At 39.6% G+C, this 22,892-nt stretch overlaps 1 protein-coding gene and 1 long non-coding RNA gene across 12 annotated transcripts in view; one reads left to right on the forward strand and one right to left on the reverse strand.

The window, feature by feature from the left end:
- The window catches only part of LOC147757245 (uncharacterized), a 29,214-nt gene extending 25,698 nt beyond the window's left edge, over positions 1–3,516 (forward strand). For 6 of the 7 annotated variants that reach the window (XR_015320888.1, XR_015320884.1, XR_015320885.1 and 3 more), the window contains 2 exons: positions 803–915; positions 2,685–3,516. This is a non-coding gene — a long non-coding RNA (uncharacterized LOC147757245). Of the gene's footprint in view, positions 1–802; positions 916–1,166; positions 1,540–2,684 lie in introns of those variants that run through there. The other variant, XR_015320886.1, reaches the window with a different exon arrangement.
- A 10,067-nt stretch (positions 3,517–13,583) lies between these two features.
- LOC147757246 (uncharacterized) overlaps positions 13,584–22,892 on the reverse strand; it is an 11,106-nt gene continuing 1,797 nt past the window's right edge. For 2 of the 5 annotated variants that reach the window (XM_086980593.1, XM_086980590.1), the window contains exons 3-5: positions 21,803–22,877; positions 20,275–20,421; positions 18,703–18,802 (exon numbers count right to left, since the gene is read on the reverse strand). In XM_086980593.1, the coding sequence (XP_086836719.1) occupies positions 18,726–18,802; positions 20,275–20,421; positions 21,803–21,887 (309 nt within the window). In that variant the 5' untranslated portion in view covers positions 21,888–22,877 and the 3' untranslated portion in view covers positions 18,703–18,725. Of the gene's footprint in view, positions 21,614–21,802; positions 22,878–22,892 lie in introns of all 5 variants that reach the window. The other 3 variants (XM_086980591.1, XM_086980592.1, XR_015321554.1) reach the window with 3 other exon arrangements.

Consider the following 22,892-nt stretch of genomic DNA (forward strand, 5'->3'; position numbering starts at 1 on the left):
ATTGATGATCACAGAGGATATTGTAATACGACATTGAGTCTTATTACAATATAAAAAAGGATTAGCAACGATATTCGAGGGAAATTAGACAATATATAACCCTCGACAAGCTTGAAGAACATAGGCTGGTATAGGCATGTATTTATCCCAGCGTCAGAACTGCATCACCGTTACGTCCAAGCAACCACAGCGCGATCTACAAATTTGCATATTCTAACGAAATTATTATTTATTCAGGTACGTGGGAAGTGGGGTACATCACTCTTCAGCCTTACACTACTTCCCCTACCTTTTTTATACGTCTTTCCTACCATTAACCCGAATTTTCCACATGACAATTACATGATTTTTATTCTATAAACTATAGCTATATCATAATATCTCAGTGGCAATGATTTTTCTACTAGCAAATCTGCTCAACTCCTTTTGGCATTTGATAAAAATGCGTTGGCCATATACGGCCCTAAGTGGCATTCCTCCTGAGTAAGAGCCTATTCTTCGAGTCTAAGTGTTGCATCTTTCAAGGAAGTCGAAGCCGGCCTTAACTTCGCGTAGTTTATTTGAAAGACCAAGGCTATGTTTGTGTGTATCATAGTTTTCTGCCCGTTAACTCTGGTAGGTATAGGCTTTCTATTGCTCTTAAATATTTTTTACACACAAAACACTTTCTTTCATTAGTTGTTTGCGTGTCCATAAATGTGTTCTGCTACACAGAATGAAATATTCAACAGTGGAGTATAACTATACAACGTATTTTAGCTTAGCGTCAATACCGCTAATCAAAAATATTATCACTTCGCAGTTGATACGAGAAGATCTAGAGCATTCGCGTAATTTCTTCGAAGATTAGCGTCGGCCTTCCGCTGGGGATTACATACAATTACATGGGTGTCGCCGAAATCCGTTTCTCAAAAGGTAACTATGTAATTGGTACAGTGAAACATACAATTACTAGGTAGACGCCAATCAGGGTGTCATTCAGATGTTGGATGAACGAAATTCATAAGATACTACATCAAATAGGCGACGGCTCGTACGTCCCAACCGGTACGCGGAGCCAGCGTAAAACATTGACAATTAAACACTGTAGGTGTCAGACTGACGTCTGGTCTCCCCATCAATATACAGTCGCATATTCTGCTGATTTTTTTTCTCATGTCTGTCAGCCTCGATATCGAGCAGGATGAACGGCGCTGCAGGTCAGTATTTTTTATTCCGCATCGTCAAGCAGATTCGATGATGCTATTATCAAGGGCATAACTTAAGGAGACGATCTCAGATACGCGTAGCTGTGTCAGCATGATGGCTCGTCGTTGGTCCAGAAAATTTTGTTTTTGCCCTACAGGAAGATGGATGGCTAGGACCTAGCGTATAGCGCTAACAAGCGATAAGGAAATACGTGCATGACTTGCAGAAAAAGCTTACATAAATCTCGTAGTAAAAACTGTTATCACTTTGCTTGCTTCGAGTGGCAAGTATGCTGCATGCAATATCTGTAGCGATACATCTTGCCTTTACCATTACATATACATAAATATTAGAAAGGCTCCTATTGCTATGAAATACTATTATAATATAGAAGTATGTTTTTTTATATAATATATACAGATATTTTGTGGAAAGAACATTGAAGAAGAATGCCTTGCTGAATAAAAGCATTTGAATGAAAAAAAAATTGAATTATGTAATCCCGTGGGGTTCGCTAATCATAGGACAGGGTATCCTATCGGTGCCGTTATACAAAAGCCTATTGCTATAATTTAAGTTTCCTCTCGTAGCTCCTAAAGCATTTCGAATATCAAGAGATTCCATAACTCTTTAACCATATAGATCGTGTATAATAAGCTAAACAAATCAAGGTACTCGACTTCACTGCGAAACAATCTGTCTACAAACTTCATAAACAAAATGTCGCGATCTTTTTCCTTTTTATCTCAGTCGAGGCATACGCTTCCCTTATAGATGGATACTCGTTGTCTATGGTTACTAAATCGAGTTGCTAAGAATACGAATTGTATGCTGAATATCCGGTTTTACTATCACATAATGACTATCGGAATCGATGTCCTCATAAAAAGCGTAACTTGGTCGTTGATTATACGTTATCTGTTTGCCTTCTATCTTCCTAAGACCAAACTTTGCTAATATAGTATTCTCTAGTTCCAGCTTAGTTCTGTCCGTAAAGGCTACTGCTGGCTGTTCAAGACGCAGAGTATCTCGAAAAGACGCTTTCTCAAACTTCCTGTAGATGGGCTAATCATTCAGTTATATGCACGTTATTCGAAATTATGCCTCTTATCCTTCATTGCCACTTATATATGCTATTCATTCATATGGTAGAGCTTGAGGCACACTGTCAGACGGCTGCTAACAAGTAACTGCTAGTTCTTGCCAATTTATGTTATGTATGTTATTCTTCTATTATGTCTACGTATGTTTTGCGACTAAATTCTCCTGCAAGTTAGCCATCAATACAAATGTCATATCCCGTCTCGGAAAAAAGTATGTTAGAAAAACAAAGGTTATTAAATGTATGAAGGGCACGAATATTAGCGACACACGTTCTCTTTTGATTAAAAGATAACACAAGCAGATGCTAGCGGGCAGACAATAATGAGTTTTGTGACTTCCTAATACTTATAAGGGCATATTATTGAAACACATATTTTGGGATTTATTTTTAGGACGAATGTTGACCGAACGTAGTAGAATGGACAAGCCGTATGCTTAGCAATCAGGAACCTTCCATCCAACTGCACCGATAAAAAGCAAATACAATTGGAGGCTCAACAGACGATTGAAATAAAAAATAACAGTATAGACGCTTAAGCTGATGCAAAGCACCATCAAAAATTAGAGAATTCAGCAGCCGCCTCAGCTCCAACAGGAGACCTTAACGGTTCAGAGTTATGTTCGATTACGTGCAATACCGGTTTGCACGGGTCGTGTACATACACTTGATTTGAGAGTTGGTGGTTTATACCCTATAACATCGATACAAGACATCGACGGATAAAATAATATGCAAATCGGACAACGGCCATGTTGAGAAATGGGTTCAATACGCCAAAATGCTAGACACATGATTAATGGTTCTTCAACTTTACCGTCTGCGGTCAATAGAGTAATTCGATTGTTCCATGAAGAGGTTTAATAGGTACAGCGAACCTTAAATGAACAGATAATAACACTTGTAAAAATTCGATATAGTTTGGTACATCTGTACTCGAGTTTAGGAAGCACGGGTATATGTTACAATTTATAGATTATAGATAAAATGGGGTAAAAAACTTTAAACAGTGAGTGCTAAAGATTTTCAAATCCTGCCTACTAGCAAGTACGCGTTTCATTCGAGAACGGAGGTTTGAGATATTTCTTAATTTCTCTTAGTCGCTAACTCGAATCGCCTAAACCATAACTATCGAAATTTGCCCCTAGCTCGATTATGTTAATTATTGAAATAAAATAAGCATGGTTTTCCTCGGGAAACTTGTTCAGCTGCAACAGAGTACCAAATACGATTTGTCTTCCTAAACTGATACACATTTATAATGACATAATATTTCTAATACGGTAAAAGCTGACCTTTCAACATCGGGTAGACTAGCCAAATTATTTAGGTGTATCCGGCGTATTTCGTTCTAATTCAACTTGTTTGTGATGTATAACGAAAAAGCGGAAGCACTTATATCGAGTGCTTTGAAAGTGAGGCAGGCTCCCGAGATGACCCCAAGTTGTACCCAGTGTTCGAGGCAGGATCCAGCCCCACGGAAAAATAATCGTTTTTTTGTAGACCACTTCCTGTAGAATCCTTGTCGCTTCTTATTCCTTTGCCTTCGACAATGTAGATTTTGGGTCTCGATGGGCGTAGGGCTGAGGTAAAGTTACGTGTATTTGGCGTTCTTTGTGTCTGATCTCTATCGTGGACTTCTCCAACAAAGCCTAAGGTTAATTTTCGACTTGCAAAAATTAGATACCGTTATAAGCAAAGAGCGATAAGAACCTATCCACCTGACAAAATCGGGATATTTGGCCCCATTTTGCTTGTAAGGCTACGAGTTTCAACGCACTTTCAGTATGTTTGCGATATGCATTACACTCGCAAGAGTAGGAAACCAAAACGAGTAACTTCATCTAGAGAGTACCAATATACTCCGTCATGATTCAAAGCGAATTGACCTTTATGTTAATTACAGCGGGCCAACAAACTCGAATAAAAGCTTCAGTCGTCGCTTTTAGCCTGTTGTTCATTAAGCGCCCCAGAATGGCCCGACATAAGTTGCTTCGTCTTCTCATGAAATGGTAAACTTTACCATAGGACACTGTTATGACAATTAATATTTCCTATTCTTGGTGAAGCATTGAAGTAAATTTCTAACGTGTAGAAGTCAAAATATAGTACATGATCCTTTTATTAACGGCAACCATCGGCGGGATTACGTACGATGCGTCAAAGGTATAGCTATTAATTGAGAGAAAGCCAAGCTTTTTCAACGAAGTTCCTTAGATGAAATGCTCAGTTTGGAAAAAAATTGGAAGTACATAGACTAATGTGTATAATGAGAAAAAGTACATGGACTTCCTCGCGTCAAATACTTTCTGAGTTTGTATCCTAGGAAACAAACGCTAGATCGAAATTCATTTACTAAGTTGCTTGGTTACCGACGATACTAAACAATCAGTTTCTATTACTTGCACCTTTCCGAGGTAGTTCTGCTGGAGGATAACGCTTGTACCGTGCGTATCGTAGAAGAAAATAGATGAGCCCCGTAAAATGTGCACTATTTCAGCGGGACGATAAAAGAAAAATCGACGACAAATTCATTTCGTCACATATGATTACTTCGCTATTCAACGGAAGAACAACATCGGAGAATTAATAATTTGACGAATTGGAGTTTGCGTAGAAAAAAGGCCAAGTCTAGCAAAGATGGTTGCCTGACAGATAACCGTGCTAGAGCAGTGAGAATTACGGTGTGTGTCTGCTCGTAGGAAGTGGCAGATTTTTGAGTGCTAGAAGGAGCCTGAGGACGGTTGTTGTTACATTTGTTTCATAAATGCTGCTAAGAAATAGGTGACGGTCAGGAAAAAGAAGCAGTGATAATGGCAGAAAGGATAAGGGTTGCGTTACAGAAAATAAGTGTTGATCGAGAGCTTAAGCTAGACAGTGTGAAATACGCCTGGTTTGACTTTCGTTGTTGGTAAAGGAAAAACAAATCACCAATAATGATAGATAAAGGGAAGGACTGATATATATGTTTAGCAGAGTAGTTTCTTTTAGCTGTGCCCATTTATTGTTATGTACGGACCTAATAGATTGTTTACAAACTTCGGACACTCGATTTTCGGCGTAGCTTAGGTCAAGCCGTATTTCACGTTTTGAGTGTAAGCTTATAAACAAGAACTGCTAGAGATTAACACATTTCTAGCAAACTCAGTTTATGTATGGTTCCTGATTTTTTTTCCCCCTTATTACTAAACGCTTCGCTAACAATGGCTTCCTACGATACATATATATTAGTGTAATGTGGGAGGAAAGTCTTTCATGTATACTATCAGATTTCTGGGAACATACATTCATTTTTGTGCCCTTCGCTTCCGACTTTCTACTAGAAACCAGTATAAATAACCATTAGTTACTTTTACACTTAGTCACATAATTAGCTGCGGTATCGAAGCAATCCCATGGTATGGAACACGCATAAAAGAGTCGCTAGGAAGTAGGGTAACCACGGTTTAAGGTAACAATCGGCCCCAGGGCACAAACCTACTTCAGCGAGTGCTTGCTTTGAGTGTGTACTCTTCCCTATAGCTTTTCGCGTGCAAAGTGCCGTGTGAGCTGGGCCAAAGGCTGCAGAGATAGGAATTGTTATTAGCATAAAATTTCCCTATCACTCCGGAGATTTCCCTGCGTATCCATAAGAAACGCCCCTGGCAACGCAAAATTTGTATTTGAATACAAACAAAAAGGACGCTCAAAAAAAAGCTAGCTAACTAAAGACAACAGAACCATTGTCAGGAGATTTCAATAGATGCTACTATATTTAGTCACGTTTGGTGGTCAGCCCTAATGAAGGAGACATTTCAGTCGCGCCAAATACGCCATTTTCTCCTACACGAGACGTAGTCAGCGATTAATTTGACTGGCTTGGGGTTACGAATGATATTATAAACGGTATAATGAAAATTATCTGGAACGAAGTCCCGCAATTGACACGATGTAGAATCTTAGGCGAAAAGTAATTTGTCATATAGATGAGAGCGGTCAGCGTCCGATTTTACTGTACGCTATCCAGCCCAGTATCTTCTGTCTCCTAATAGTAGTAACATAACCAAGCACTTTATTCTCTTTTTGTACTAATTATCTAGTTCTAATTTTATTTGCTGCAGCCATGTATTAAATTCAGAATCCATTACTCAGATAGGCGCATAAAATTAACGTATTCAAATAAACCTTTTCCGGATAGGGCAAAGAATACTATTTGCTATCGAAAATCTTACATTTCACCATCAGAAATTCATCGCCCGAGAGGCGTTTGTCTGAGGACGAAGAAAACGGCGATAAACGTTGGACGTTTTTTACATTTAGTCTGTGCGTAGAATGAGTTACCTACAGAGCTGCATTCGTTTGTATCCATCTGGTAAATCAATTATCCGAAATACGTGCAGAGACTGCGTATACAAGAAGAACACACTTGAAATCCGCTAAAGTTTCCAAAAGCAAAACATGATTTGCCGTTCGCCGCGAGAGAATCGCCTATTGATATACTGGAACTGCTTCTGCAACTGATGCTTTTACCAAACAATATCTAAATATCCATAAATATCTAAATTGCCTTCAAGATTCATGTCATGAAAAGTACACTTATTATAGATATTTTCTTTAAACCCGTCCACTCTTTACTAGCTTCTAGTCGGTTTTTTTTTATAGACACATTTGCTCTAAGTTCCCAATATACCTTTAACTAATTTTAACGTTTCAATGCCTTTATAGCCATCCTATACTCCATCAGCAGCTTAGTTCGTATTTTGTTGTAAACTCTCCTTTAATACTCTCTCATCTGTAGTCGTCTGAATGTCGCAAGTCTGCCAGATCCCCAAACATTTCGGTCCACTATTCTCTGCCAGTCGACCGTAGTATATCATTCAACTATAGTCTTATTCCTTTCCCACCCTATAACATTTTAGCCACGAAAGCTTTTATTTACTCAGAGATCCCATCTGCTCTAATATTGCTTCTGTCGGATAGAATTGATGCTTATACATTTATACCACATGTATACTGTTCGATATCTGTGCTTAAATGATACCCCAGAACCCACGTGCTCACACAGCCAGCGTATTACACATTAATTCAGCCGTAATTTCACATCATGAACCGTTACTTCAGGATGTGTCCCGACATACTCGCCTGAATGGGACTATACCAAAAAAACATACCAGGCTCAATAGATTATATATATCGAACCTTTACAATCATTCCTGAAAATATAGATAGATATAAATAGATAGAACATATATTGATATATTCTAGACAAGGAAAGTTGTCTTATCTTACATCTGTATCGCAGTCGTTTTCTTTCCCACTAATTAACGTATTGAATTAGGCCTTTTTGAACAATTTAATACTAATAATAGTAACAGTTATAATTGAATTAAATTGAATTTATTTTGAAAATAAATGGTCAGCAAGTAAGATATGCTTTAGCAAGGAATAAAAGAAAGCTATCACCAGAACAAACTGTAATGTATTAGGACATATATTGTAACTATTTCGCGCGAAACAGAAGACGCCAAGCAAACATGATAAAGATTTGTAAAATTCGAAACGCATTATAAAAAGAGGCATGTCATAAAAAGCCATAAAGCATCAAACATGAAAGAACACGTAACAGGAAATATAAAAAATATGCTAGGATAGTGGCGAGGCAGTAGAACAGTGCTCCCGATATCTGTAGGACTCGTGTCCTATCCATAAAATCGTGTACTATAAAACGCAGATAGCGTTTTTATCACCTTGTGGACATTGCACTACTCGTGACGTCGTCTGCGGTCCATTGCTGGGGATTCTGATTTTTTTCGTTCAGCAGAAGCCCGCAACGCAGAACATCGACCGAAAGAAATTTTACAACGATGTTGTTACGAACAATGTTAGCTACTGCTCAGCGATGTTCAGAAGTGGCTACGCCACTTCAATTCCGTCCACTGTCAGAGAGCGTACTGGCTATTGGGCTATTGTTCTGATACAAACCTGCTAGGGGGGAGGTCAGCCGGGTGTAAATCCGTTACACAAATGCCCCCATCGATCCGGCTAGCGCAGAGCATATATGTCAGATTGGACGAACGCTGCTGGGGACACATGGCTGTCAATGTGTACTTTACTTTCTGTAGAATATGCCTATATATTAATACTGACTTCTAAAGCGGATGGCGGCAACAGATTTTGCCTTTTTATAGCAGACATTGCGCCAAGCACGCCGGAATTTGTTTCAGGTTCGTACTAGTTAAGGTGGGCCGTTAAAACCACTCGATGGCGGGGTGCTAAAAAAAATATAGAACAGTGATAAGTGCATTAAATCAAAAAGAAAGAACTGAGGTATCAGTAAATATGAAACGTAGATAGAGGATTACGATTTACAAGCATGACGCGCCAGAAGCAATACGCGATTTTGGTATACCTGTACGAAATTTTAACATGTGATACCACGAGATATTCTTTTTGATATGGATACAACCACATAATACAGCATCGAGCTGGACGTATATGGACTAGCGTTCTATCGTTTGTATCCGAGTGACGAAACAAATTCGCAGAAGAAACTTGCATGCAGCCGCAATATTAATATTGTGGTACCCGCTCGAAATTGAATGTTTTAGACATAATCATGGTTCAGTTAATGTCAAGTCAGGATTTTTTTATCTTCGGTTGCTTTTTTTCTAGAATGAACATTCGAACAATTTAGAAATAAGTTAGATGTAAAGTTGACTAGACATTATGATGCTACACTGCTCGGCAGAAGTTTAACGGCTTAACATACTTAATGAGCAGCTTTGTATCCGTTCAGGAGCACTGATTATATTGGTATAAGCAATCTCTTATGTATAGTTTTTAACGTATTCGATATCAAAGCTTTTACTATTTGTATAAAAAGAAAAGGCTTCTCTCATATATCGAGATACCACGAGAGAATTGTGCTTACCTGTAGAATTTTTTTTTAAAAATCTAGTTAAGTGGTGCGCGCTAATGTAATTTACTCATCTTAAAATTATGTGTGACTTCGTTGAATAACAGACTTCACCGCACGAAATCTAGGGCAGTCCATGTAGATTCACTTCTTGTTTATACGATCGTACCCTGTGAAGCATATGCGTATCCCTGATTAATTCTCAATTTTTAATGAGCTGCTTAAAGCATATTTCATACCACAGGATAAAGGAGTGTTTGGGAAACATGCTAACATGCATTTTCCTAGTGATGTCGATTTCGCTCCGTTTTCCTTAAATATATCTGGGTCCATATAATTCCATTATGAAAACTACAAAATGTTTGTTTGTATGCTTTCACCACTCATCTAGCAATTTAAAACACTTCACCGTAGCTTTATCAATTTGTGGTGCCTTGCGTGGTCTCTTAATTCGTTATTTATGCACATTTTAAGATCTCAATTTACATACGTAGTATGAAACAAGTGCTCTGTATCGATGAACTTCTATTGTCCTATTTGAGAATATGGCAAAGAACGCGCAGGTGTCCACCGATGACCTTCAGTAGGAAGTCTGTCCTCTGTTTGGTAGCATCCATAAGTGAAGTATACTGATTATTAAATTGACAGAGCTTACAACCTTAAAGACATCGGCCTAGGCCGCTGCTACCGCTCGTTGAACCAGCGATCAATCGCCACGACGAGCTGAACATTTAAATTGCTATATACAGAATTGCCTAGCCGGATTGTACCTGAGCCTATCAAAGAAAGAGGTCGCAAAGCACCGAGAGCGCAAAAAACGCACGTTCTTTTTCGTCGAAAAGAACGAGCGCTTCATTTAACTGACAGCGACAGGTGGCAGAAGACATGGATGGGCCGTTGAATGCCTTTGCCTGATGTTCGACCAAGAACTGCCGTGAGTGGGCCCGCAGCTATGAGTTTCGATTCAAAAAGAAGAACTGAGCAGCTGATTGACAAAGAATGTAGTCGTCTGTTTGGAAAGCCCAGCCCTTCGAGAATACTTTGAGATGGTTCTAGCTAGCAGACGCAACGAGGCTCGAGCGTCTGCTATCGTTAACAAATAGCAAGACATCTCGACGATGGATGCCCGTTGTCGCAATATCGCGGACACAAATATCTTGCGAATCGATGTGGGAAGCTTCTGCTGAATCAGCGCCAACTGCTATCGGAGCTGATGTGCAGGTCGCCAAGCTGTTCCTACTCTCGTGGCCCCATTGTTAGAGGCATACTCGTTTGGCCTTGACGGCTGCTTCCAGTGACAGCGCTGGGGGTGGCATATCAACGAATTTAATACTCAATTGACGACGTCTGCTTTTTTGATACTAGCCTATGCTAGCTCGGAAGTACATCTGCATTCACAGTGACAAACGACGAATGAAACGTATGAACGAAACTTTAACCGCGCACACGTCTGCGCTTTCATCACCCGTCGCCTAAGTAACAAAGAGACTCGGCGGAGAATCGGGTGACTCCGTCAAATGCTGGAAGCGGGATCCTTATTGCCTTGTCATGTGGAACACAGCAGTCACGCTAAGAGAGCTTGGTCGCATGTTTCCAGGCATTTACCAGGTTGGACGGGTGGCTCCAGAACCGTGACTGTGATTGGGATTCAACCATAAAAGACGAAAAAGGTTGATTGGTACAGTTTTTGCAATTAGCGTCGTTTATTAGTCTGTAGACGAGCTCGTATCGTTTAGGTATACTCTCTGCCTGAAAACGACAGATATCGAGTCTTGGACGAATGCGCTCAAGCCTGTTGTCTCGTTTAATATCCATTTGGATCTGTTTATGACCACAAAAAAATGAAAGCTAGTAAATGCCACGTAATGGAAAAGTGTCGTTTCATCGCTTTCAAATTCATAGCTGTAGATTACATTTTCGCAATTAAAGACAACATGTTTTTTTTCCGCTAGCATTTCTCCCTACCACTCAAAACACACGGCTAAGGAGATGCTTGAGCAGCCGTTGGTTGCGGAGGCTAACAGAGGGACATATGGAAAACTGGAGAAAACTCTATTCTTTGACAGAAATGGTTTCCTACGGATAAAATGCGACACCTATTTCCAAACGACACCAGACATTTCCGATCAGTGAATGTTGCCTCAATGGATCAAACTTTTGTTGGCAAACATTTCGAAGAGTCAAATAATTAACCCCATAGCATAGACCTTGTCCAGAAGATGAGTTCGCAAACGTGATTTCAAATATATTCCGTATCTGTCGAAGAACCGTCCTTCTCGTTGGTGTCAAGCATGTTTATTATTAACAGTTGCTCTTTAGAGCAAGCGTTAATAATAAGCAAGTGTCAGAAAAGTTACCACAAAGAAAACTGGCTTGTGGCGGCCAAACGCTCATAGCGACGTCGTTTTTTGATCCTTCGGTGTAAATTCTCTTTTTCATTGCAAAACAGAATTCGCCATGTATGTATTGAATTATTCCCCCACTTAATACGGAGCGTAGCTTGGCCTAGAGTACCGTCACGCAAACTGCTTTATTTTACCGTTTGCCTTTACGAGAGTAACCGCAGATTTAGGACGATATAATACGTCAGTAGACAATCTAGCTGCGCCAGGACACGCAATCGTGCCGAAATGGTGTTACATTGTTTCCTTTTTCATTGAAGCAGCACCAAATAAAGAGCGGATCATCGTCTCACGCAGCTACCTTAGAGTTCTAGCCTTAAGGAGTATTTATGCAAATATTAAAGGTAAAAATCAAGCGTGGTAAATCAAAAGATGTAAAACTTAACATCTAACTTTAGTCATCTTTAACTAATTAAAATTGTTAGTAGAAACAGAAGAGTTACCCGGCATAAGGGGCAGACTCTCCTCTACATACGAGTACTGAAGAAAAGTGTTTCTCATGCAATCATATATATATATATTCTTTCTTCTAATTGCATACTTTCCGGGCTTGTTTAAGGGCCCATCCGGTTGACTGGGTGCATTTCGTTTCCAAACTGTCAAAAGTGAGCTTTGGGTAACGTGCCCCAACCTCATTCCCTTTTTTGTGCAAATCTTGCTTTCTGTTGCAAATTTTGCTTGATAAGTATTTCCATGACAAAATAGACGAAACTACACCACAGTTTGTTCTTCAAGAGACGCGTCATTTTGTTAGCCAGAGATTTTTAGTCTGTGTTCCGTATTGACTCACCGTATGATCCCTACAAGATAGTTGCATCACAAGCTTTAGCTTTTTTAGGTTTTAGAGGACATAACGTGAACGTATCAACTTCCAACATACTATCCAGAGAAGTTACATATACTAGCTTACACGACCTCGGGTAGGCAATTGCCTATGCAGCATCCTATATGATATGCTTCCGGCTAAGCACGAAAAGCTTTGCCTGTTTAGGGCAAGCAAGGTTTCGTAAGTCTGCAATGTCCTGTTGTAGTTAACCCATTTTTTGTGCCTCGCTTATCACAGCATTACAGATTCGAAAATTCACCAATAAGACAAAAAAGTGTCAGCTGAAGACCGTTATTCTTGAGATTCTTTTCACTAATAATAAAACAAAATGAAATGATCTAATGAAGTTACTTGGAATATGCCTTATATGTTAGAACCCGCCATGTTCACTTTCAAACAACGATATGCATGCTAAAAACCCATTAGTCGCAATGATTTGTATCAACATTACTAACTTAAAAAAGTCATTTAGTCCACTAACTTCTAAAAATAACCTGAAGTATTATGAGTATTTGCCCTCACAGCGATTTTGTCGTCGTTCGCATTTAATATTCTATAAGCTAAACGCACGTAATAACACCGTACTCGTCGTTAGCGTATATATAGAGAAAACTTCTATTTGGAGTGAAGTATGACAAATCTCCAGAAAACAGCGCGATCAGTTAGGATAATCTAGCCGGCGTTTACTGTGGCGGTCTGCGAAGTTGAAACCTAGCTGCTTCCCTCGCCTCCACCAACAGGACTTCAACGGTAGGTCGTAAATCTTTGCTTTATGCCAAACACGTTAGCAAGCCAAATACGAAAGCTAATGTCTTAACGGTTCTTGAAACCCCATTTATGCCATAAGTCATCTGACTTTAGGCTCACATACAGATGTATCAGTATTTCTTTATCTGAACCGCCTGTGCCTATGTTCCTACAGACGCATCGAAGGTCCCAGCTCATTTCTAAAAAGCTAACGCATCACTGTAAGATGTAGGCTGAGAAGAGCGTCCGCGAAAACTTTCAGTGTTGATTTAGCACTGAACTGCAGTTGATTTGTGAAATTATACGACGTTAAGTATATATCTACGACGAAACAGCCTTTACGAATACAAAACATAAAAATCGCACACATTATTTTGTCATTACACCTAAGATTCAAATACGGTTCAGCCATTGATCCTTTATTGTTATGCTAGTGAATCAAGCTTTATTTTTTTAATTCGAATAGTGCCAGGAAATATAGTTATACATTTCGTCCTAGAATAGGCAAACTTCGTTTAGTTTTTTTAAATCTATTATGTAGATCGAATGTAGCAGACCGAATATCAAGGAAGGAAGTAATACTTTATGTCGGCCCACACGTCGCTTTCTCCTACTACAGTTGACTACCAGTACTACTAGTACTAGGACTACAGTATACCGCGTATCTATATAAGATATGTCTTCGCAGCCAAAGACCACTTGTTGTGCTAAGCGCGATCTAGAACGAGCTGGAATGACGAAACTCCTAGTTCACTAAGACGGATGAGATCCGATTCATCACAGGTACTGATAACGTATCTTTTCTTAGATGGAAGTTCTGGTATTTCTCATGTATATCTCTGTTATAGAACTGGGTAGTGCCTGCTGAAACCCCGTCTGGGCACTAGGTGTCAGGTGTGAAATGGGGGGTGACCCAGCCGTGACCACGGAAACTTCTCTGCCATTTTATTGATTTACGAAGAGTTGTCCTTAATATATCTTCTCTACAATTCCAACAGATTTTTCATTCAACAGTTTAGAAGGCGCTGTTGTTCTAGAGATGTTGGGGTTAATAGATTTTGTTAATAGCTATTAACTGTATTGCATCTATTTATTGGCTAAAGTAGTTTGGACAAATTATATTTGAGATCTTAAGTTTTTATTTATTGAACCGGCGCTGAAACTTCTCATACGAACTAAGGGATAGAGAATTTCTGAAATTAGTATTTCCAAGCTACTTTAATTTTTATTTAGAGGCTAGTTTAGAAATGCTAAGAAAATAGCTGGAATATACTCGAGTACATAGTAGAATACATGAAGTATATGAAGCACTTGAAAAGTTCTAACAAAACATCTACAAAGGTAATATAAGTCAGGAATTTGCATAAGCTAAAAAGTTTTAGTTTCTTTACTGATGGGCAGGGCAGAAAACTCAATCGTAGGGTCCTGAGTTCGATTCCTATTTTAGGCGTAACTATTTTTCAAAGAATTCCAGTCGATTTTAAGCTGTTTTATATTTATACTTCGAACTTTTATTGAGTCCGGATCTTCATGACGTGTACTACAGGCCGACGAAAGAAAATCGATTGGCTCAATTAATCTGGAGCCACCTTCCGGATTCTCCATTGCTCCTAACGTGGTGTGTTCGATCTTTTGTTGTATGGTCTGCGCCAAATCTGGCTCTTCTTATTTATTCGAAGCGTTCTCTTTCTTTGGGTACCTCTACAGCGGTCGTGGAGTCTATTTCCTAAACCACTAGTGATCCAAGATTGCCTTTTAAGATGGCCGTCTATCCTTATTGCCATTTCTTTATAGTGATGTTCCTTCCGCTTATTTGATTACTGTCGACCGGCCTCTGTCCCAAAGGCGCTTTCGTCTCCTAAGCCTCAGATCCCTGGAAAGTCTCTCAGCTAGCATTAACACTGCAGATGTGCTGACTGTATGATATGCTTTGTAATACGAAGCGCAGCTATTCACTGGGCCTTGGCAAAGTAAGTTCCTGCTTTTTTTTCGTATCTGATACCTACTTCGCCCAAATCGGGGCTCCGAACAGGGCGACCGATTCCGTGATCGACCTTAGAAGCCTGCGTCTCTTGGTCGGTAGATATATCGTATCGCTCGCCATCAAATTTGTTGGCTTTTCAACTCTAGCCCTAGCATTTTTTATACTTGAGCAACTTTGTTCATAAACGCTTTCAAACATCTTGCACCACTTACTATTTCGATCTGTTAACTATTCAGACAGAGGTTAATAGGCTGTAGCCTTTTTGTTTCAGTGAGTAGCATTCTTTTTGGTGTCTTCTTTACGCTTATTTATTTATTACGCTTATTATATCCACTTCGAAACAGCATGCAGTTTGATTAAGTTTCCGAAAGCGACGCGATTAGAACAGTAATAATTAACTCGCCTGCGTACGCCAGTCTCTGTCACCTATTTGCCTAAGAAAGCCCTCGAGGCAAAGAACATTGCTGTATATTGTCCTACAATAACGGCCCGCGAATGGATCCTTGCAGGCGCTCACATTCATATACATACAGGTTCCCGTACGTGTGATCTCCCTGCTGTGTAGGTACTGAAGTGCCCATTATATAATTATGGTATCCAGGGTTACTTTTCACGGAGACCTATTGAAAGCGTTTTTGGCAGCTAAAAATATTGTGTGTAAGTTTGCCATGCAGTTAAGTTTGATCAATGTAGCTACCAGCATATCGCTTCCTCTATCCCCAACGTGCTACAAATAGTACTGTCCTCAATGGGGATGTTAAAACTGAACAGCAAAGGACAAAAGTTCAGTGCCCAGGTTGCCATGTCAGGTATCGAAAAGTGGAATTTTTTGTTCTTGCAGAACCGTTTTAACCCTAATATGCTACTCTTATAATCCCGAAATATTTCATTAATGGCTATGATATAGAATAGATGAAAATTTGATGTGCACGTTTGACGTACTTATAAAGCACCACTGTCCCTGGTCTAAAGAGGATCGTGGACGCCGTATAATTTCGTTGCGGACGGCACAGAGGAAATAAGTATTTTAAAAGGGTGACGTCATCCGGTGCAAACCTGTAATCTTCTAAAAAAAAATCTAAAAATTGCCGTAACGATCTAGGGAGAGCATCCATAGCGCCCGATGAATTCTAATAATGAAAAATATAAGAGCCTGCAATTCTGCAGCAGGAGAAGTTCTAAAGTCATTTTTTTCAATATAAGGCAATATTAAGTTAAGATTTTATTGGCATTAGCGCTAAATAGCCTTTTCATGTATGATGACATAATGTTTCGTTCGGGCACACCCATAAACTACGCTTTGGCAGAGACGAGACGCAACTTTCGACACCAGGCCTTTTAGCGAAGTTTATAAAAGACGCGATGAATTTTCAATTATACCAAATATAATAATTACTATAATTCAGACCTCGCACAGTTCCGTAATAATAGCATAACGGGTAGAGAATTAATGGGAAGTCATTTATCATAGCTGTTTATATAAAAGCTGTCAGCGGCTCGTCAAACAAGCGTACGGTTCGGTGTTCGTAGAAGTCATTAAAGTGCAATTACTTAATTTTCTTCTAGGAATCATTGACCAGTTGATTTATGACGTAACTAGTCCGGCAGGACGGAACTACAACATGGCGCCGCCGCACGTGAAAATACGGATATTCAATCGATAACAATTGCAAAAGCGAATTTATCAAGGGGACCACCTGATGCTTGTAAAGAGGGGAACAAGCGATTTTCGAAGGTCGGCGTGCTCGGTTGTTCAATATATTGATGTAGTCGTGATATTATCCCGATTGAATAATGTAATATTAACGATCTTAATAATATGCGTCATAGACATGTATTCGAACTTGCGAAACAACCGTTGCGCCTAAATTTGCATACTGAACCAACGTTTCGCTTCATCGGTAAGATATAGTTTTACCGTATCGCCGTAGATCATGCTAGCTGCTTATGGACCACCTTAATGCCACTCGAGATGATATATTATTGCAGCATATGCCCCTGTAGGACCGTTCCATCATAATGCATCTTCAAAACAATTTTGAATACATTCATTTCAAACTTAATACTTTTCGACCCGCTGTACTAATATACAATACGATATAGGCTTTATAGACGTTTCCTGCCGCAGTTCACATTAGTTCCGCCATATTATAATAGATATATGTCCTTACGACGTAGCACACACGAAACATCGAAGGTCTAAGTACTCTGTCAGGTATGTTATTAAACTACCGTGATTAACTTACGATTCACCTTAATGCATAACACTGGTTTGCCTAACTCGTCAAGTATTTTTTTTTGTATTCCTAACAAGGCTAGCCGCGAAGATACTAATGTGCACCTGAAAACCGAATGTTCTACATTCTCTGGCACTACAAACTACTATGCCTCAACCTCTAGGTTAGGCAATGAAGCCTTGGAACTGCTTTCGCATTACTTCAAGACAGCCATTCTTCTTTGCCAACATCTGTCACAGCGGCCTTCTACCGCAACACTGACTACCAATAAAACAGCTGCTTAGCATAGCTGCAGACTTAGCCTGGTTTTGATACGCACCGGGAGTTCTAACATTTATCACGTCTCCTGGTACGCATTATCCCTAATGGGTGTTCCCCTATCCGCAACTTGGGGCGCGCCGGGTAGGGGTCCAGCGACCGCTGCCCTTTGAGCCGTCGAGCATCCCGCTCCAGCTAGTCAACAACCTTTATGTTTCGAGTTTTGCGTCCGGTATCGCCGTTGGGCATGCCATCGGGCGGTTGGCTCCCAGCACGAAACGAAGTACGTCTATGCCCGGGCTCGAATCTAGACCAAAACATGTGCCTAAGATTAGCAAGCAAATACACGAGTTCAAGAAAGGATCGTGTTCAAGTCTCTAACCTGGCCACTCTCCCTATTTATTATAACCTTGTTGTTCTTAGCGTCCCAAAGCGCAATTAGACCTGCCGACGCAGATCAGCGCACAAAACACTATTTAGCGTATCATGGTTATTCTACGACCCGTTGAAACAGCGTTTCAGTGTTTAACGTTTGTAAACTGACATTACCATCTAGCCAACAAAGGTGGCAACTTCTCTGTCAATGTGCTCTAGTTGTGCGGATTCTGTCTTTTTTATTAAATAGAGTTTCAGACATAGGCACCAATATGGCTGTAATTCAGAATATGTCTGCGATGCCAGATGATCCATCGCTCTGCGATGAGATAAAATACGAAATGCCTTCCTGCGCTATGACGTCTATTTTGCATATATCATGAAATAGATTATTTCCTTGTTGAGTCTCTCATGTTGGATTGCAACAGGTACTTTTTGGCTAAGTAAGTTTTCTAGGGGTAAATAGTTTATCTTATTTAGTCGCATATTCCTAACCGAACAAGTACTGTAAATCTAACGGAGGATTAGTAAACAGCTCGCAAATCGAATCATTGCTTCAATGAAGATTAATCTCTAGATAGAGCATTTTCGTAGGATTAAATTGAAATACCACTCTCGAGAGTAACAGCCGCTAATCCTTATAAAAGGCGTACATGTCCTACGGATGACCCATCTCAACGATTCATACCTGCAACAATGAGCTCAAAGGTTTTAACTGTGAAAGGCTTCTGCTGGGCTTTGAAGAAGACAAGTAAATGCAACGTACACAATGCGGAACTCCTGGAACCCTAAATGAATCAACAAATGTCAAGTATAAAAAAAAAATGTGATGTTTACCTGAAAGTACAATAGATCGTTATCTGTCCGACCAACTTGTCTATAACTGGGATCTTTAAAGCACGGTCTAAAGGGAAGGATTTCAATCATTGACTGAATCGGTTATTTAATAATCTATTATTGAGCGATCAAATGGGCGATCTAATCGTGTTCTAGGTGCGATAGCTAATTAGTGATAGAAGTAAGTGTTCTTTGGAACGATTCATTCAAAGGCAAACATTTTCAAACGAATCGCTTGTGTTTAAGCTACAATCTCGACTTTAAAGGTTTGTTGTTTGTTTTTCGAGCTAGGAATATTGTCGGTGACGTAGTGATGAGTGTCCAGAATAAAAATTCAAATCATGCCCACTCAGTACTGACTTTAATTCGCTTTCAAATGATCGATTATATATTGATCTTGTATATAAAAAAGATCAACTTCAATGAACAGGGCTAGATAGCGGGATTTTCCGCAGCCTTAATATGTCCTCCCGACTGCCGCTCTATGTGAAGTCGAACAATATGCCATAGCGTTTTCTCTTACCAGGCATTTAGCTAGTTTCGATGTATGTATGTGTACTTTGCAGGTTCCATTACCGCCATTGTAGGTGCTACAAAGCGTTAGCGTAAACTAATCCGACCAGAAAATCTAGAGGGCGCAGTGTAAATGGATGTTAAGACCTTTCTCCTTAGTAGAAAGGATCAATACGGGCATCTGCGTTGACAATGACCAGATAGTCCACCTCGCTAAATACAGCGCATTATCGTTAGATGTTTGTTTATTAAGCTTGGTGGCATTCATGTCCACGCATCGATGTATCTCGCTAAGAATCAGCAGTCTCAAGTAACGTCCAACGGTTTAAGCACAAGACGTAAAACTCGAAGCGATTCTTTTCGTACGTGATGACGGTAAGTCATATTACGTACTGATTCTGATTTACGTAAACTTGAAATTATAAGGAGACACAATGTAATCGTGAAGCATCGAGCAAGAATTTCCTGTACTTTCTTTCAAGTCAGTCGTATCATGCCATCAGACGTTGTTTTGATGAAGCTTCGTCGTAGGAAAACTTAATCTGCTTGGAACCTTAGAGAGCACCTGCCTCCAGCGAAATGCAATCACTTGATTGTAACTAAATAAATGTCTTAAGTCACTACCATGTTGTTGACTATTAGTATGTAAAATAATGCTCAACCATTGATTAAGATAAATCTAAATATGAACAATGATATCATGACGGGACGCTGACCTGTGTACATGGTCACTGTTAAAGCGTACCCACATTAGCTTAACCAGTTTCGAACGAATCACACATTTCTTCTGAAAGTATCGATGATTGTCTGGGCCAAGCCCTCAAACGGCGTTTTTACAACGGATTTCCGAAACGCGCGATCCACTATATGTCGCATGTCGCGCACACCGGCAAAAAAGATGGCCACCTACCGTTACAGAGAACCGGAAGCGTCCATCCTCGCCATCGACTTCCTTCTATTTCCTGGATTAGCAGCATGACGAGATATGCGTATTCATAATAGAATCTCTGTTGTCCTTCTCCTCTGCATACTTTGTTTCCGTTGGCCACGATTACGTCTAGTAGACAAACATTGGTCGCGTTTTCGTGTATTGTCGACTCTATTTTGTGTATTGAATTATTGATAAGCGACTGGGCAACAGGCGGATGCGTGTTATTACCAAACGATATGCAGTCGAACTTAGGACCATATAGTAATATATATAATATATTGCGTATATTAATAGAATTGCTGTAGCTATGTTCTTATCGTAACCTTCCGACAACTCTGTAGGAAAAGGCAGTAACAATTTCACGCGATTTAGTCATACGTAGCAAAATTGCTATGAAAAAGAACCCTAGAATTTTCTGCAGAAGACAGAACTGGACGATACGTGGTCAGGCTATCTCTTCAATTAACTTTCTGTTGAATTCAAATTTATCAGCTTCAATCTTCCTCTACTGACTGTATATGATTAGCACGAGAAATGTGAGTGAGTCATTTTGAACCGTACAAATACTATACAGGCCATTTATAACAAGAAAAATCCATTAGGTAGCCAAATACATTACTAAATTTCAACGTATTTCTAATAAAGACACGAACCCTAAACCCACACCGAACATGTAGTAGTAGTAGAACCACTTGCGAGCCTATTGTAAAAATTTGTGGTTTCTGGAATTTCTGCACATATCCTTTCGAGGCAAACGAACAAAACATAGATTGCGTAATTGAGGTAAATCTACTTTGATAATATACCTCCCAGCTGTCTATGTCGGCTACCACTGCATAAAGAAGAACTCAGCTAATGAGGAGAAACAATGCATATGATAGAAATATAACAATACCGAGTAAGTGCGTAGTAATTACAATGTTTGAAAAATTCGACACTTTACTATCGTTAATGTATCCTGACTTCAGAAACTAACTATATATTCTCCGGGGTGCTTCACTAGAGCCGATCGTTTTCTGAAACGAATAAATTTTTTCTAAGTGCGGACCTAAAACTAATTTCAGGTAATCATCATTAGCTCGCCTAAAAATCCCTCACGATTTACTATATCATGTAGTGTGCTCCTTCACCTAGCTAGGAGGATATTGAAGAGCGTGAAGTAGCGGTAAGCTGTTATAAATGTTTATCGTGGATATTAACGATTAGAGCTGGGACCTGGTTTAATTTGAGATCAAACATGGCATAGGTAAAGCAAACAAGATTATATTGGCATTATTCCTGAGGGAGATCCGGAGTACACCGAGAAGAGGAGACGTGACTGTATAGAAAAGTAGAAAAAAAAAAAAAAAAAAAGTAGAAAAAAAAAAGAGACAATTTTGATTGTTGCCGGTTGATAGGCATCTGCAAAGATAAAAACCTTCCAGAAAGAAAAACGTAACAATGTTTTGTAATTATACAAATAAAAAAATAACGAAGCAGGAAAAGGTAATGCCGTAGTCGTACTTACAATGCCACCGAGAGTCTGAGATAGGACATTCTATTGAACCACAGAAGACATGCAACCCGTGCATGCACAGCTCGAAGGCAGACATCGACAGTCAAGCTTTTTAGTTAGCCTTCAAATCGTTTGAAGGCAGATGAGTTTCACAAGGTGTTCATTGGTAATAAAATCTCTTGAGGTGGCAGGCCTTATGGAAAAAACGTTGGAGCTAAAATAGCTCTCTAATATGGCGCTTAAAGCTTAAATAGAGTAGTTCGTTTTTGTAACGAACTGCACACAAGTTAGAACAGCCTATAGAAAAATAAGAAAAAGAGGTTATAGCAAAAAGAAAAACCAGTAAGAGAAAAGTGAGCGAAAAATTTGAAAATATAGATAGGGCCATACGCATGATAAAATTGAGCAGTGAGATAAAATATAATATATGAAGATGAGTAAACAGCCATAGGCCCTGGGTGCGGTTAGACGACAAAGCTCTGAAATATTAGATTTCACTGAGCCTCTGTGTTGCATTAAAGAAAAATTTTGGACGCCCTGTTTAATATCATTGGCTCCCTGGAACGGCGGCATCGCAGGCATCTGTAAAAGATCAAAAGGCTAACAGTTCAGATTTGATAATTACAACGTTCTTCGGATCATAACTTCATGTTTTGAAGGACTTTTGTACGGAGTATTGCCTTGTTTTACAGGTTTCATTCGATAGAAACGGGTTATACATACCTGGAAATTGCGGGCATTTCCTCGTCTAGGACGCCCTGTGCACGTAAAACACGATGTGCTTTTTTTTATGCTACTGACTAGATATATCTCGTACTTTTAGTTAGTCGAAATCTGAGGCACGATCTTTATCAGTGGCATTCCCAGTTGTGCTGCAGCCATTGTATCTAGGCGTTGTTTTCCGTTCGCTAATTTTGTCAGCTGGTGTGATCATAAAGACACGATTGAAATAGTTACGCTTTTTTCCCTATCTCTTGCTCGGCACTCTTGTTCATAGTATTCCGATACTATGACCCTGGAGCAAGTGTTACATCCGGTAGCGTCACTAGCATGACTTCAGACGGCTGACCGACAAGATGAAGTGCATCTACACACACACACA

This window comes from Varroa destructor, unplaced genomic scaffold (assembly GCF_002443255.2).
Source record: "Varroa destructor unplaced genomic scaffold, Vdes_3.0 BEIS01000002.1, whole genome shotgun sequence".
Taxonomy (NCBI): Eukaryota; Metazoa; Arthropoda; class Arachnida; order Mesostigmata; family Varroidae; genus Varroa; species Varroa destructor.